Source organism: Nicotiana sylvestris, chromosome 1 (genome assembly GCF_000393655.2).
Source record: "Nicotiana sylvestris chromosome 1, ASM39365v2, whole genome shotgun sequence".
NCBI classification, from domain to species: domain Eukaryota; kingdom Viridiplantae; phylum Streptophyta; class Magnoliopsida; order Solanales; family Solanaceae; genus Nicotiana; species Nicotiana sylvestris.
In genome coordinates, this window is record NC_091057.1 from 28,828,373 (window position 1) to 28,845,329 (window position 16,957).

At 34.1% G+C, this 16,957-nt stretch overlaps 1 protein-coding gene and 1 long non-coding RNA gene across 2 annotated transcripts; both read left to right on the plus strand.

Annotated features, from left to right (window-relative positions):
• Window positions 1-552: 552 nt before the first annotated feature.
• Window positions 553-6,589, plus strand: LOC138879084 (uncharacterized). Its single transcript, XR_011402674.1, has 2 exons — window positions 553-753; window positions 6,251-6,589. It is a non-coding gene; the product is annotated as an uncharacterized lncRNA (long non-coding RNA).
• An 829-nt stretch (window positions 6,590-7,418) lies between these two features.
• LOC104235220 (transcription factor GTE1-like) lies at window positions 7,419-15,895 on the plus strand. Its single transcript, XM_009788937.2, has 9 exons — window positions 7,419-7,536; window positions 9,064-9,186; window positions 12,324-12,533; window positions 13,282-13,359; window positions 13,488-13,712; window positions 13,884-13,982; window positions 14,126-14,184; window positions 15,239-15,389; window positions 15,487-15,895. Exons 2-9 carry the CDS (start codon window positions 9,064-9,066, stop codon window positions 15,679-15,681), a joined length of 1,140 nt encoding a protein of 379 aa, XP_009787239.1. The 5' UTR covers window positions 7,419-7,536; the 3' UTR covers window positions 15,682-15,895.
• The last annotated feature ends 1,062 nt before the right edge of the window (window positions 15,896-16,957 follow it).

The window sequence follows — 16,957 nt, forward strand, 5'->3', positions numbered from 1 at the left end:
GAGAAGATGATAACTATGAAGACAACCTAAATTATCAGGATGCTCAAGATCCATATGAAGATGAGTCAGAAATGAGTTTCGATTCAATACCTATATATAATTTAGACACATAAAAATAAAGTCCCAGTTAAAACAACAATTAAAAAGCACCAAAAACAAAGAAAATAAGGTTGGTATACAGAGCAATAATGACAGCATACTAATGAGAAAAACAAGAAGGAAAAGAAGATGTGACAGAGAAATGCTAGATGTGCTAAAAGACAAAAGTAACGAGTGACATAAAGTAATTAAGATGTGACAAGAGGTAAAATTAGTTGTGCTAAAAGACAAGTTAAAATTTCGAGTGGAAGAAAAAGTTACAAACACAGAAGGAATCTCCGACCAAGCCATGTGAAGATGGGGCCCAATGAAGTTCCCTGCAAGACTGGACAAGATAGATTTCGGAGGAGTTTGGAATCCGTTTTTCAAATCCGTTCCAAAATTTAGCTATAAAAAGGAGAAGGAAGCACAAGAAAAATAAGATCGAAGAGAAAAAACACTTTGAAGAAAACCCATCCAACCAACTCCCCTTTCCATCATCAACCTCCTATCCAAAACCCTTTGTAAAATATTTCTTATGAATACTTTAGTAGTTCCTCCTCTAAGCTTGTAAAATAAATAAGGCCTTATGTTTATGTGTGATCGTTTTTAATTCCCAAAGCTCAGTAGACTTTTTCGGATTTCCCGAAAGGAAAATCTCTCTCCTATAAGCATGTAAGTTACTCATCTTTTATCTAAATTATGTTCCTATTACCCCTGTTTATTTTAAAATTTTTGTTATCCTGTATAGTTTCATGTTTCATGTTCATATGATCGATTATTAGATATCACTCTAAGTATATGGTTAGCTTCCCAATTTCTTAACAATTATGATGATTAACCTGTAAATTCCTAGGAGAAACTGGTTAAGTAAAACCCGAAAATAATTAAGAAGGGTATAAGTGTTTAACCATGGCCAGGGTGAGATTAAAGAAATAAGAGTTAAGAAAAGTATTAAAATCTTTAAAAGATTGGGAAGAAGAGATGAATAGAGTGGATTAAAAAAAAAGAGTAGTAAAGGGGTAATTTCAGTTCATAATTTAGATAATATGGTAACTATACAAGTCTATAGAATAAAAGAGAGAGAGTACCGAGTAGGATTTTCACAACATAAGAGTTCAATCGCAAAAAATAATTTTATTATTAATGTCCAACAATCATAATAACTATACAAATCCAGAAAGCTTTGCTAGGAGCCTTACTCAAAGTTTGGAAGAATTTATAATAGACGTGAAAAACGGGTTTTATTCAATAGTAGATTTGGCCATACATTTTATATATCTACAAGACAATAGTAGTATCTGTTCAGATATATATATATAGAAAACAACTACATCTGATATGGTTAATATTATCATACCATCAGTCATATCATCTATACCATCTAAGAAGACGATTTAGACGATTTTAATTTCGACTTTATACCATCTACCCTTACTTTATACCATCTACCTTTACTTTATAAATCTACCCCTCTTATATATATATATATATATATATATATATATATATATATATATATATATATATATATATATATATATATATATATATTCCTTATACTTGATTTCTTTTAATCGAACCTATACCTATATATTGTGGGAAAAACTCTCGTCGATTGGCATGCGAAAATTATATTACCAGGCGGTTTCAAGTAAAGGGTTTTTATTCTAGGCTTGAGTAATCAAAGAATGCATGTCCGTGATTAATATTCCTTCCAATGCAAGAAATTCCTATTAGTTACTGCATTCGTAATTAAATATTAATTAATACATATTTAATGAATGTCCTAATATAAATATAGGGTGTCTAAGTAAAAGTTTTAGAATTTGTAAGTTTGAACCCGTAACTAATATGGTAGCTAGCTCCTCCCCATTATCAGCTACAGCCACTCGAAAATTCAAAAAGAACCAAAGGAACATTTGAAAACAGTCAAATTAATGATCTGCTTATTGCTCGGAAAGAGATATATCAGCACAGCACTTATGCAAACATGCATCTTCTCTATATATCATTCTCTCCACTAATACACTGTTTCATTCTCTCCCTGAGCTCAAGAGCACCAAACCCTAATTCTATTTGCCCCATCCTTCCCTCCCCCCCACCAAACCCGACCGAGGTCGAACTCTTATCTTTTTGGTGAAAGATTCTTCATAATTCTTGAATTTTCTTCCCACTTGTACAAATGGTTCTTGATTCAATGTTATATTGAAAGAATTCCTTATGGTTAATCCTAGTGAAGATGGGAAAAGCTAAATTGTTCTTCTTCATCTTCAATTATTGATAAAGACCTTAAACTTTCCACATTTAGTGGCCACTTTGCAATTTAAACATTTGTATTTCAGGCGAAAACATATCTAAGATTTTAATTCGATAGGTTCAACTTTTATGTTCTTACCGCTAAAATCATTCGACTTTTGAAAATATAGTTTTACAATTTAATATTTGTTGAAATTGTAGTGATTTTCACATACGCATACATACACTTCGTGTCAATAATGCAGGTTCAGATGAACCCAATAGTTATACTCTCCAACCGCCACTGTCACTTGATCACCTACACAACTTGAGCTTGCGACTGAAGCTAACACACAACTGATGTTTGGTTGGCAATCAATTCATTCTAAAGTATCTTCATTTAATCAAATCTGTGTCAAGTGGCCACCATATGACAAAATAATTAAGCCGGCAATGGCTCAAATTGTACCTATATAAGAAACTGTTACTAGTTCCAACATTGTTAGTATATAGTTTGTCTTCTAACATCACTTTAGTGAGTTTATACTAAAGCTTTTGATAAAACGATTTGAGTTGCTCTTAACTATAACATACTGCACTTTCGAGGACATAACCATCGTCTTAATTTAATTAAAACTCCTTTCTTTAGTATACATGTGAAAGTTCGAAAAATTACAAGAAAAGTATATATATTTTCATGATTTCCAACATTACAAGTAAAGTCGCCGTAAAGAATTTTCATGGCAATTTTAGGATATCGTTGAAATTTAGTCGCATCTACCTTTTCGAGTCTAAATGACGTCATGGCGAAAAAGTTCCAATCTTAGATGAATTATGCCACAATGTCATGTCCAAAAAAACCAATTGGATGTTAGGAAAAATAAGTACGTTTGACCTCCCAAAAATAGACGGCTAAGATATATTGTAGAGGTCCCTTTGATATGTGGTGTTAACGTATGAACAGCTAGTTTCTATTACTTCAATAATCATGTCGATATTTATATTCATAAGCATAACGATCAGTATACTAGTGATATTATTCGTTTTACACGTTTTAGCACGACAGTTGAAGACTTGTTAATTTACTTATATATTCAACATAATTTTTGTGTTTTGTCGATGCCGAATTTGTTTAGAGATTATAATATGCTCGAACCAATTAGGATTTGCTACATTATATAAATATAAGAAATAATGAAGCTAGAAAAATGGAGAAAACAGCGAGGCCATTGAGTGGGGAACATTGAAATTGCATTAAGGTGTTAAGGCTAATAAGGAAAAGTTAAAAGGCACTGAGTATTAGTTTTAGTGGATGCTTTATTTGAGGCCTTCGATAGGGACATTACCACAGAGCCAAATTTTGATGAAAATAAAAATAGTGAGAGCACTTCAATAATAATATTATAGTCAATTAAATATATCCACATACATAGGGAACTGCTTTAATTTTGGTGGGTGGGTCTTTTTATTATATATAAATAATAAGTTTCTTACTAGACCCAATAATTTGCGAACATATTTGTACGATTTTGAATAAGTTTGGAGCTTCGTGATTTTCATGTATTACCTAGCAAGTTAAATCATATACTTATATATTTAGGATATATCAGTAACTTTTTAATAGAAATTACCTAATAGTTTGGGTTTTTATATAAATAACTTGATTTCAACATAAGGGTTCATATACTATTTATGTATTACAAACTATGCCATGGTAAAAGTTTAGCATTTATCAACTTTATTTAATGTGGTTAATTAACTTATGATCATTAGCATTTCGGTTCGGTTTACCTTATGAATTTCATCTTTCCTGGGGTGAGACGTAGCCACATACAACGAAGGATAATACTCAATTTAACACAGTTTCATCATAAAATTATATTGTGTATGAAAAATAATATAATGTGTATATTAAAAAATACTTTTCATTTATGTATTTTAAATTTTGAATGCTCTTACGGCTTGTTTGGATGGTTGTTACCTATTGCAAAGTATCGTATTGCTACTTTAAATACAATGTTTGTTTTGATTGTTACTTAAATTCTATTGTATCGTATCGTTAAATCCGTCGTTACGTAACGATGAAATGTGTCACTTTATGTAACGACCGATTTGATGTGATCGCATCGTTACCTTATCTTTTTCTCTTAATCTCACCCTTCATTATTATTAAATAATTTTATTTTATCATTTACCGTACCTTTTTTATACCGTATCATAATTTTTCTTTATAATATTGCAAGTTTATCATCATATTGCTAGTGCGTGATACCATGAAATGACGGCAAAACAACACAATCCATCCAAACATTGTATTCATCAAACGATACAATACAATACAATACAATACAATACAATACAATACAATACAATACGATACGATACATTATGAAACGATATGTAACAACCATCCAAACAAGTTGTTAGCGAAATTCCTGACTTCGTCACTGTTTCTAGAATTATCTCCTTAAGTAATGGACACGAATACTATATTCTATCTTAGTGGTGCCAACTTGGAGCTATGCTACTAGTATATAGTACTCCGTATTCCAGTTTAGTTAATTAATCAAATAAAGTTTAAATGAAGATTTGAGAAATAGAGAATTGGGGGCCACCTTTGAAATCTTTGACCAATTGTTTGGAGTATATATGGACTTAATGAATCATAAGCCACATACAATCTAATAATGAACCATTCTCCAATTGAACTTTTGTTTTAACAAAGCACAGATATAGAAACCATAAAATAATTTCTTTTATAAAAAGTATTACACACAGTGTAAGCACTAATATTTGCTGAAGTCACACAATTAGTTAAAGCATATATACATACAAAAATTCTTGTCTGGTTCCAACTGAAATTAATGTTGCAAAAGGTCAACACAATTAGTAGTTGTGAAATATGAAATGTGTAGCTAGTTTGGGCTGTTTTGGTTCATTTGCTGAAAAAGATTAAGTATTTAAAATTGAATCTGATTTTTTTTTTTTTTTTTGTAGAAGTTAAAGTAGTGTTTGGCATGAATTTCACTTATAAAAAAAATTAAAAAAATGACTAGAAACCACTGTTTTCACTTGATCAAATAAGCCTCATGTTCCAAACAATATTCACATAAAATAATACATAAAAAGGCAACTAATAAGGAAAAATGACACTATATAGTCACTTTCAAAATAATAACCGAAAAATTTATATATTTTTTGAATAGATATACATTATGTATGCTATATTCAAAAATTATATATTTTTTCGGCTACCGAATGTAAATAACTTTTGGCGCTAGTTAAAAGTGAAAAATTTCTATATTTAGTAGCTAATTTTTTTGTAAATCCTTCAAAAGAATACGAAAACGATTTGAAAAAATGCTATCAAATGAAAACTGGACTAATAAGGAAAAATGACACTATATAGTCACTTTTAAAATAATAGCCGAAAAATTTATATATTTTTTGAATAGATATACATTATGTATGCTATATTCAAAAATTATATATTTTTTCAGCTATCGAATGTAATAACTTCTGGCGCTGGTTAAAAGTGAAAAATTTCTATATTTAGAATCCTTCAAAAGAATACGAAAACGGTTTGAAAAAATGCTATCAAATGAAAACAGGACTAATATAGCCGTACATTCAATTTCTTAAATTAAAATAGCCTGCGAATATATATTATATGTATAATTCGTGTATAGTTTATTTATGTATTCCGACTAGAAAAAGTAAACAGCTATCAAATGAAAACAGGACTAATATAGCCGTACATTCAATTTCTTAAATTAAAAATAGCCTGCGAATATATATTATATGTATAATTCGTGTATAGTTTATTTATGTATTCCGACTAGAAAAAGTAAACAGTAAATCTAGCTGGCTATTTATATGGCTTTTTTTAAAGAAAAGAATGAACTCATTTGGAAATTTTTGTGTGAAGAAACAGATTAGACTGGGCCAAGCCCATTTATAATATGGGCGCAAAAAAGGTGGTGGTTTAGTAAGAGAAGCCCATCAGGCGTTAATTGACTTGGAAAGCACCGGCCCGTTGTCCTTCCACTGCACAGAGCGGGAGCTACTCGTTGCTCTGTGAAGCCAGCCTCACGCAGTCCGCCCCGCTTTAGGGACCAAGAAGCCCATGCCTTTGCTTGGGCCACGTGACCCAACTCCATGCTTGGATAGGGCAGGTAAGAAATTAGCCCACCAAGCCCAACCTTCAGAGACGGCCCATCATTCCACCACATTAATGCCCCCACTTGGGTTACAAGCCCTCGTTACTGAGCTCGGCAAACAAAGCTGTCTCACAGCCTCTTATAAATAATTGTAATTTAATGTTAAAAGCCGATGTGGGATGTTGTTGATTTCAATGCATAAAATTTTGTTAGTGTAATGCTGCAATTTATTTATACAACTGGAGTGTTTGTCGAACTAAGCAAAGGCAACCATGTAAATAATGCAGCAAATACTTCTATCATATTATAAATTGTAATATTTACACCATTATTATCTAAGGTGGCATTAAGAGTTTACCTATTAGGGGGAAAAAACACTTTGTTGTAGAACATTATCTGAACGCATTAAAGGACCAAATTTTATTTATATTTTCCAAATTTTGATGTTCATGACATATTTATGTAGCAATGTTTGGTATATATTCCATCTATTTCAAAAAGATTGTCTTAGTTTAATTTGACGCAAACTTTAATAAAGAAAAAAAAATAATTATATATATTGTGATTTAGAGCCCGTTTGGATTAGTTTAAAAGAAGTGGCTTTTCAGCAGAAATAACTTTTAAGCCAAAAAACAATTAAGTTGGGTTGCCTAACTAATTGTTTTTGGCATTTTTAAGCAGTTTTAAACTTATGTTAAACACTTTTTAACTTTGCCAAACACTTAAAACATTAAAAAAAACTTAAAAATCGATTTGACCAACTTAAAAGCCAACCCAAACACCTTCTTAATACACAAATTTCAACTACTATTAAGCTTCTTTCAACTGTTACTGAATTTCATGATTTACATTATCAGTATTCCTAATTCGATATTATTTATTATTTGACTCAAATCAAATATCATATTGTTAGAAAGTAAAACCATAAGCAAAACCAATTACTTGGTGCTCAAGGGGTAAGGAAAAAATAAGTCTCAACTTAGCTGACACCACTCACTCACCTTCATCAGCTTCGAATCGTTGCAATTCTCCGATCTACTCCCGCCGGCGAAATCGAGCTGTAAGTTTTGTTTTTCTCTCTCAACATTTCATCTCTCTTAACGAAACCCTAATCCCTTTAATTCAGTATTTTGAAGAGCTAAAAAAAGAGGTAACTTTCTGGGTCTTTAATCTAGAAACGAGAAGCATAACCTCATTGTTATTCAAATCTAAGTGCACATGTTTAAACTGCAAAATTATTTAATGCATAAGATGTAGTAGTACTTATTTTAGCATCAATTGCAAAATCTGTTTCCAGTTCTTGATTTATTGTAAAAAAAAAAGAGTTAAATTTGCAGCACGTGGTGTGTGGGTAAAACAAAAGTTTGGTATTTAAGTGGAGAAGCGTAGAGGGCGGGCCCGTTGTCTATCGAGTTTTGAACCATGTGCCACCTGCTCTCAATGATTTCGTGGTTATTTTAAAAAAGGAGTTAATTTGCTACATTTATTTTCATTTTTGTGAGGGTCATCTTAGTTTGATAATTAGCTTCAGTTGTGAGGGTCATCTTATTTTGTTCCTAGAATCTACCTGTAAATTAAGAACTTGAAACTAGGAAACAAACAGACAAATACACTGAGAAAAAGAATTGTTGATAGGAGAGAAGTAGACGAGAAGCCAAAATTGACTTGAACACAGAGTCCTAGTACACAGATAGCATAAGGTCGTATTTTTATGCTACATTTTTCTTGGATCATTTCGTGCCTCACTGTTCAACTGTGCACTTCATCTAAGTTGCATCGCTTCAGTGTGAATCGATCTCCTTTCAATTCGCATTTCTCCATCACTTTGTGAGGTTTCTTTTAATAGCGCTGCTTAACTATAGAAGTGTGCATGCAGTACTATTTATTTACTACTACTTCTTATATGATAATAGCTTCTGGAGTTACGAGGTGTACTTATCTGCCTTTGAGTACAACATCAACGACCCAGTGAAGGCAGATACTACTACTTATCTGCCTTTGAGTATTTCTTATAAATTTTCTCTTGAACTATTTTTAAAGAAATGTGGTCTATGGGAAGAGTATGTATTTTATTTACTCTCCATTTGATAATGGCTGCAAAATTGCCGGGTCTACTAGTCTGCTTTTGAGGATAATAAGCTATGTTGCGCGGACTCTCCAAAATGTAGCCGCACCCGTGTCGGATCCTTCAAAAATGCACTACTTTTGGAGGATCCGATACATATCAGGCCACATTTTCGGAGAGTCCGAGCAACATAGATAATAAGTACTCAAGTTTCTGACATTTTTATCATAGAGAAGATGAAACAACAATTAGACAATCAAATGTGAATGTGTGAATTTCAAGTCATCTAGAATACTCATAAACATCCACTATCATGTGAATATATTGCTAATTCAGTGAGGTTTTGGTTAGTTCTTATGAAAGGTTCTAAGTATTTAAATGCTATTGCAATTAAGTTTTTTATCTTGTTGACATTATTAAAGTGGTGTAGTTTGCCTTCAATTTGGGTTTATGGTTTCTTTTTGCGATGAAAAAGGTCAATGAGTTTTGGCTAAGGTAGAGCTTATATCCTTGTTTAATCAGATGGAGAACGCAAATGGCTCGGTTCCTGACATCCCAATACAGGAGCTTAAAGAGAAAAAAAATGCTGATTCTGTTGAAAATTTCAGCCAACGTGTTGATGAAATGGTTGGGAAGGTTGATCAGGTACATCGGTGCTGAGGCAAATTGTAGACTTGATTGTTATAACTAGTTTGTTCAAGCATTCTTTGAAATTACTGTTCTTCTTTACATTATAGTCACATTGTTGTTTTGTCCGATCATCATGTATTTTGTCTACATGATCTTGTTAACATGCGATTTCTAGCATATTCTTAATGTGTTATCTGTGATAAATCTTTGGTAAATCAAAACATGTTATTTCTATGTTCTTTTTATTTTGTATAATGTTGGCCAGAGATGAATTTAAATGGGAGAAATATCGTCGGTGATGGTTCGTATAGCCAATCCCAACTTGTTTAGTTGTTATAGATGACACACAATATACAATTCACAGCCTTATCAAAAAAATAATACATGTTCAAATTGGCCATATTTTTTGTAGAAGTAGTCATTCTAATCGACATTATGGTTGTGCTTTAATGTGGACAAGTTTGGGTGTGTAAAAGTTGTATTCTAATAGGAGAAAGTGAAAGGCAAAGAGATTCTCCATTGCACCTCTCAAGTTCTTTTCTTACATGAATACAATTGAGAATATAATATGTAAAAGAATAACATAACATTCTTCTGCAAAAAATAATACATGATTCAAATTGGCCATATTTTTGATAGAAGTATTCATTCTAATCGACATTATGGTTGCACTTTAGTGTGGACAAGTTTGGGTGTGTAAAAGTTGTATTCTAATAGGAGAAAGTGAAAGGCAAATAGATTCTCCATTGCACCTCTCAAGTTCCTTTCTCACATGAATACAATTGAGAATATAATATGTAAAAGAATAACATAACATTCTTCTGATAGTCTGCTACAGATAAGAAGATACATTCAGTTACTTGCCAAGATTTATTAGCAAGAGCATTCAAAATGAAGATATCAAGCCATAAGCCCATAAGCATATTCTCTTCACTTTTGGAACCTTGTCTTAAAGTCATATGTTCTGGTGAAACAAATAGGGAAGAAGCAAAGTTGATTGGAAGGAAGCCAAACCACATTAGACAGATATTCAGTGCACAATGCCTTTTTTTTGGGGTGGTGGGGGTGTGTGAACTTGCTTGATCAGAGATGTGAGAAGAATGACAGAATTTACAACATAATCTGTTTAACCATGGAATTGAGCGTGGCACCATAGGATTTTTTTTTTAAAGTTTAGTTCAGGGAAAGGTGTTTTGATAAGATGAAGTGAATTAAACACAGGGTAAATACACTCATGGAAAAGAAAAAGCTGACCAAGTATGGACCATGCGAGCAAAAGCTTTCGGAATTCTCCAATCTAATCCTTTTCTCTCTTGTTTGATCCTTGTGGTTCTTACCCTACTCTGTCAAGGTGTTAGGAGAATGAGCTGTTCACCTCTTGTGGTGAGGCTTGCCCTTTTCCAGTTAATTTCTGAGTGATAACGGTAGAGCCGTCAATATGGGTTTGGCCAGTTGGGCCAACCCAGCCCCGCCCGTGATTTAGTAGGGCTAGGCTAGAATTTTTGGAGTCCGTTTAAAAACGAGGCTTTTAAGCCCGGCCCGAGTAAGCCCGTGGCTCGTGAGGCTTGACTGAGGCTGGCCCGTGGACCTAATAAAAATACATATTTAAAATATATAAAATATAAAAAGTATATGACACAAAAAATAACAAGAAGAGTATCCCAAGCTTAAAGTTTATTAAGCTCATCATATTAAAAGATCAAAGTCTTAAAACGCTAATTAGCTTTAAAATTTTAATTATTCTTAATATTTAACTAATTAATATTGCATATGAATTGTAGATGTAGATAAAAGTGAAGATGTTAAGACAACCTTCTCCTAAGCGGATTCAAATGTGTTTGATGAAGATGATGTGGTGGATATCCCATAAGCGTCATGGACGTTCTCTTGAATAGTTTGTTTTGAGTTTTGACTTTTAGTGAATGAAATATGGTCTTGTCTTTTTACTTTTTTAGTGTTTATTGTGATATATTGGAACAATATAAAAAGTTATTAAGTTTTGTGAAATTTTTCTAATAAGATTTTTTTAACTTTTAAATATATATCTTTTTTTTTAGTTTAGAACTTAAAGAAAAAATATAAATTATATTTTTAAAAATGATCGGCCGGCCCGTGGGGGCCTACAGCCCACATAGGGCTGGGGTGACCTGACCATTATAAGGCCCATCAAAATGGTGGGCTACCCAGCCCAGCCCGTCAATTGCTAAAGCCCATGTGGGCTGGGCTAGCCCGGCCCCACCCATATTGACAGCTCTAGATAACGGGCCAGGTTTCTTTTACTAGTTGAAGGTAAAATTAATATGTGATGCCAAAAAAAGAAGAAAGAACCAAAAAAAAAGATGAAAAAACAAGGCATTGATTAAGAGAATTGTAAATGGTGGCTTTCTCCGGATTCTGTAACGATGTGAAAAGAAGATGGACATTTAGAGAATTGAGCTCTTCTTTTCTTTTGGCTTTTGAGCTCTTCTTAGTTATTTGGTTGAATGTAAGCTGTAACTTGGACAAACCACACGATCCATCTACCTCTGTAAATGCCTTGTTTGGGCTGGTTTGGGGAGAAAGCTATTAACAACTCGGATATGATTGCATCTCCATACGACTGAGGCTTATAAAACCTTTTCTTTCCCTTTTCTTTTCTAGATGGCAGGGAAGGTTAGTTGCCACTTCCTGCCCAGGCATTCCCTTACCATTGGATATGTTCTAATGATACTCTGTTATACTTAAATCCAATTGATACACTTTTTGGTTCCTTCTTATGCTTGATACTCTATATTAGGTGTAATGATTTTCAGCTTGCTAGCTTGCAATTCTTATCCTTGCCTGTGGCAAAGCTGCCTATTGCTCACTTCAATTTTTTTCATAAATGATCTCATAGCTTCATTTTTAATGCTCTTAGCAAATCATTTCTGTTTGAAAGCTTTTGCTTCGCACTAGTTCATAAAACAGACAGTAAATGTTATTCTCTCGGTATTGTTACTCTCACTAGACTATATACCAGCACAAAAACTGTATATTATCCAGCATTTGCAATAAAAAATTATAATATCTCTCAGCATCTATGTTGCTTATAGCTCATGTATTTCTGCCATGTTTTCATTTGGAATACAATTGCTCTTAAGTGTTATCTGGTAACAAGCTTGTTACATCAACAGCTTGAGCAGAGACTGAATGATGTTGAGCATTTCTATTCCAATACTAGTAAAAAGCAATCAAACACGCCAAGAGGTAGCTCTATTCTGAAAGACAAAGAGAAACAGATTTCTAGCTTTAAAAGGCGCCAGCAGGATGCATCACGTAGAGAAGCAGCTGGTGCCAGGAGAATGCAAGAACTTGTGCGCCAATTCGGCACTATATTACGTCAGGTAACTTATTGTGTTCCAAGTGTCTTGACACCTTTTTTTCTGCCTAATGCTAGTATGCTGCTAAAACAGTAATTTTTGTAACCTTTAAACTTCTACAACTGTTAATTATGAAATAATTTTGTATCCTGAAGCAAAACAGCAAGACAACGTGACAAAAGGTTTGGGAAAATAGTGGTACTTGCAGAATGGAGTGTCATTCTGATAAACATTGAAGCTCCAGATAAGGATGTGTTATAGCTACTTAATAAAATCACTATTGTTACTCGATGGAATTTGCTGAGGCCTGTGCGTTAAAGAGATCTCAATATGCTTAAGTTTTAAGCTAGTGTTTTTTGTCATTGTGATTTCCTGTTTCCTGTAAAAGTATACTCAGTTTTGACGTATCTCATATCATTTACTCATTTTTGGGACCAATGCCATTATACTCTTTTTACTTTCTCGACGGAGGTACATATCATTGTATTTGTCCTGCTGTTGATTTTGCATTCTCTCCCTGTCTCACCTTAATGAATAAGTTCACTGATTTACCAATAAAAGAGGAAGTCAGTTGGCCGATCTTAGCCTTCATTCTTCTCTATCTATGTAACCATCTTTATTTTATTTCTTCTTACTGTAGGATATAGTGGTAAAAGAAAAGAAGGGTAGGGTATCTGAACATATTATGGTGGTGCACCATGTTTGAGAGCAAATGTAGTTATTATTTACTCTAGTTAATTTATAGAAACTCATTGCTTAATCTATTTGTCAGATCACTCAGCACAAGTGGGCAGAACCTTTTATGGAACCTGTGGATGTTGAGGGTCTTGGATTGCATGATTACTTTGAGGTAAAGGTTTTGGATTTTCTTTTGAGAAGAAAGGTTTTGAATTTTCTTGCCGGTATAATTGTATCCATGATGTCCTTAGGATTCCTTTGGTCATTTTGTTTCTGCTAATACATCATGTGTTTTTCTAGGTTATTGAGAAGCCCATGGACTTCAGTACTATCAAAAGAAAAATGGAAGCAAAGGATGGTTCTGGCTACAAGCATGTCCGGGAGATATGTGCAGACGTTAGGCTTATATTTAAGAATGCAATGAAATACAATGAGGAAAGGCATGACGTTCATGTAATGGCCAAAACCTTATTGGGCAAATTTGAGGAGAAGTGGTTGCAGCTTTTGCCAAAAGTTGATGAAGAGGTACAACCCATATCCATGTGTTGCCTATGGTCTTTGTCCTTTATTTAGTATCTCATGTAAATTGGTAAGATTATTGAATCATTTTCTTGTAGGCTGTTGATTATGCTTATGTGATGATTGGCTTTATAAGTAAATGATTGAGACATAAATATATAGAACTACTGCTTATAGGAAAAGCGGCGAAAGGAAGAGGAAGCAGAAGTCCAGCAGGATATGCAGCTCGCTCAGGAGGCTGCTCATGCCAAAATGGCTAAAGATTTGAGTATTGAGGTAGTTAAAGCTCAGTTTCCTTTACACAAAGATAAAAGTTTAGTCATATTGGGCCGACTGTTTGTGGATCTTCCTCTTCCCACATACTTATTAAATTTAACCCGCTATAGAAATTTAACTTAGACTTATCTTTTGAATTCCAGCTTGATGAGGTGGACATGCAACTAGAAGAACTCAGGGAAATGGTGCTTCAGAAATGCAGGTTAGAACCTTAGCAAATAACTCTCTTCAGTTAAACTGTGCATTTATTAATTCCGAAGTAGCTGATTGGTTTTATAAATATATTTTATACTCTAGTCCTTCCTTTCATTAGGATAGGGTTACCAGATAAGTTTTCAGGCTTGGTCCAAAAAAATTACCTAAAATGCTCCATGTATTTTATTTGTTTTGTCCGGATGTTTCTATGGTATGAACTTTTTCAGTGCTGAACAATGGGGTCTTTTCAAGAAAATCCCCAACATATGGTGCTAGTAATAGGCGAAAACCCCATGACCACGATGACAAGTGTGCCAATATGGTCAGACACTTGAAATAAATATAATGAGAACACTAAATGTTTCGGCCTAGAGGGAAGACAGAAAACAAATGAATTTTACGAGTCTTGTGCCTGGATAAGAGGGAGGGGAGCAGTTGTCCTGTTAATAAGTTAAGTAACATTAAGAACAAACAGTTCAAAACTGAAAAAAAAAACTACCATATGACCTTTTTCCAATAGTAAAGTAAGATGGATGTGTCGGCTGGGAAATTAAAGGCAATTGTAATTGGGCCTGCTCATGACAGGGTATTGACAGTGAAGCTTTTCTTTTTCCCTCCGGGTTCTGGTCTGGTTACTTACTTGGAGGGTAAAACTAGTATGCTGGACATTCATTGTGTGATTTGCTGTGCAATTCTGTATTCTGGAACTTAATAATACTATGAATGACCTTTTCTCCATGTTTTTTTATAAATTCTAAAAGCGAACAGTTGAAGTCAGATAATCAGATAAACTTAGGCCCAACAGCTAGATGCTAATTGCTAACATAGTAAGCGAACAAGGAATGCTCCAAGTATGATTTGGGCCATAATACATATGTTTATGTGATACATTAGTATGTCTTGTCCTGGTTCAACAAGGTCAGGCATGAAATTTGGCTCATCGCTAACAAATCATTTAGATGTGTATTGTGCATGTGTTTTCTTTGTTTCTGTAGTTATTATGTTATTCGATTTTAGGTTTACTGCAGTATTTGTCGCTAAGTTTCTCATAAATATTTCAGAAAGATGTCAACTGAAGACAAGAAAAAACTTGGGAATGGGCTCACAAGGCTGTCTCCTGAAGATCTTAATAAGGCACTGTTGATTGTGGCACAGAGCGATCCTACTTTCCAACCGACAGCAACAGAAGTGGAGCTTGACATGAATGCTCAGGTCATCATTATCGGTCTTGATCATTTCATATATGCAGCATTTCTAGTTCTTAATCTACTCTTACTTTACATGACATGGGTATTTTACCTTTATGCAGAGTGAGTCCACATTATGGAAGTTGAAATTCTTCGTACAGGACGTGCTACATGCACAGGGAAAGAGCCCAGCGAGCATCGTACCAAACACCATCAATAACAATAATATCCTAAACAACAACAACAACAAACGCAGAAGAGAAATTTGCGATGCACTCGCCAAATCTTCCCAAAAAAGGAGTAAAAAGCCATCCTGATTTGTCATAACCAACATCTTGTGGTCACTTTTGGAGGTGTAAATGTTTTGGGGGGGGGGGGGAGTTGACAAACCATCTATCCTCAACGTTGTTAATACCTCAGAAAGGACAGGAATAGTTATTGTAATAAGTAGGTTTTTGTATAGGAAATTCCTGATGGATATATCTTACAGGCAGCTTGCATTTGCAGATATACATAGCAATAGTGCACTAACAGGTCGTCCTTCAATGCTTGGTTAAAAAGGGCAGTCCGGTGCACAAAGGATCCCTCGTTCACGCAGGGTTTGAGGAAGGGCCGCACCCCAAGGGGGTGTGATGTAGGCAGTCTACTCTGATGCAAGCATCAGTGGTTGATTACGCGGCTCGAACTCGTGACTTATAGGTCACACGGAGACAACTTGCCCGCTGCTCCAAGGCTCCCCTTCAATGCTTGGTTAAAATATCATTTAGTCCTCCAATATCTTCTTGAAAGGAGGTTTATAGGAAATAGCTTATGCCACCCGCATTGTCCCGAATTGACACGAGAGGCTTGGATTTAAAATTTGTGTGTAAACATTCCATTTATTGTAACTTTTGTCTCTTTAAGGAAAGGAATAAGCAAAACGACCCAGGGCTACCTTCTAAAGCCAGTAGTGGAGTTTGTGCTTTGTTCTACCCATAAGTTATTAGTATCACATTCTCTTTTCGTCAAAGTCGAAGGCCTAATAATCAAAGCTATAGTTGCATGTTTGTCTTTTACTCAATGCATAATATATACTCTATTATTTTCAGTGTTTATAAGATGATCTTGATTCAGCATTGGTCAACATTAAAGGTCTCACTACAAGCAAATGCCTGGTACTTTACATTTGGGAAAAGTATGGATATTAGTATATGTTTTTTCTGCCATCGTTATCACAAATTGAATATATTATGTTAATAACAAATTTAGCTCTATTGATGGAGGGCCAAGCTTTAAGTTTGACTTTGATGGAGGGCCAAGCTTTAGCTTTGACTTCTGCTTCAAACTCTGCTTTGGAAGACTGGCCCCACCCAAAGTGATCGATGTCGCATCTTGACTTGAGTAGGAGGTTTTCCTTTCTTTCTCTCTTCTCCTTTGCTTCTTTAAATTAAAAGAATACACTAGTACGATATACAAGGCAAGTATAGCGAATGTCCACAATAACAATATATCAAGTATATTTCCATAATTGAGGTGTGAGGAGGATATTGTATACGCACACCTTATTTCTTGCATGTGAAAGTAAAGAGTCTGTTTACAATAGACCCTAGACTC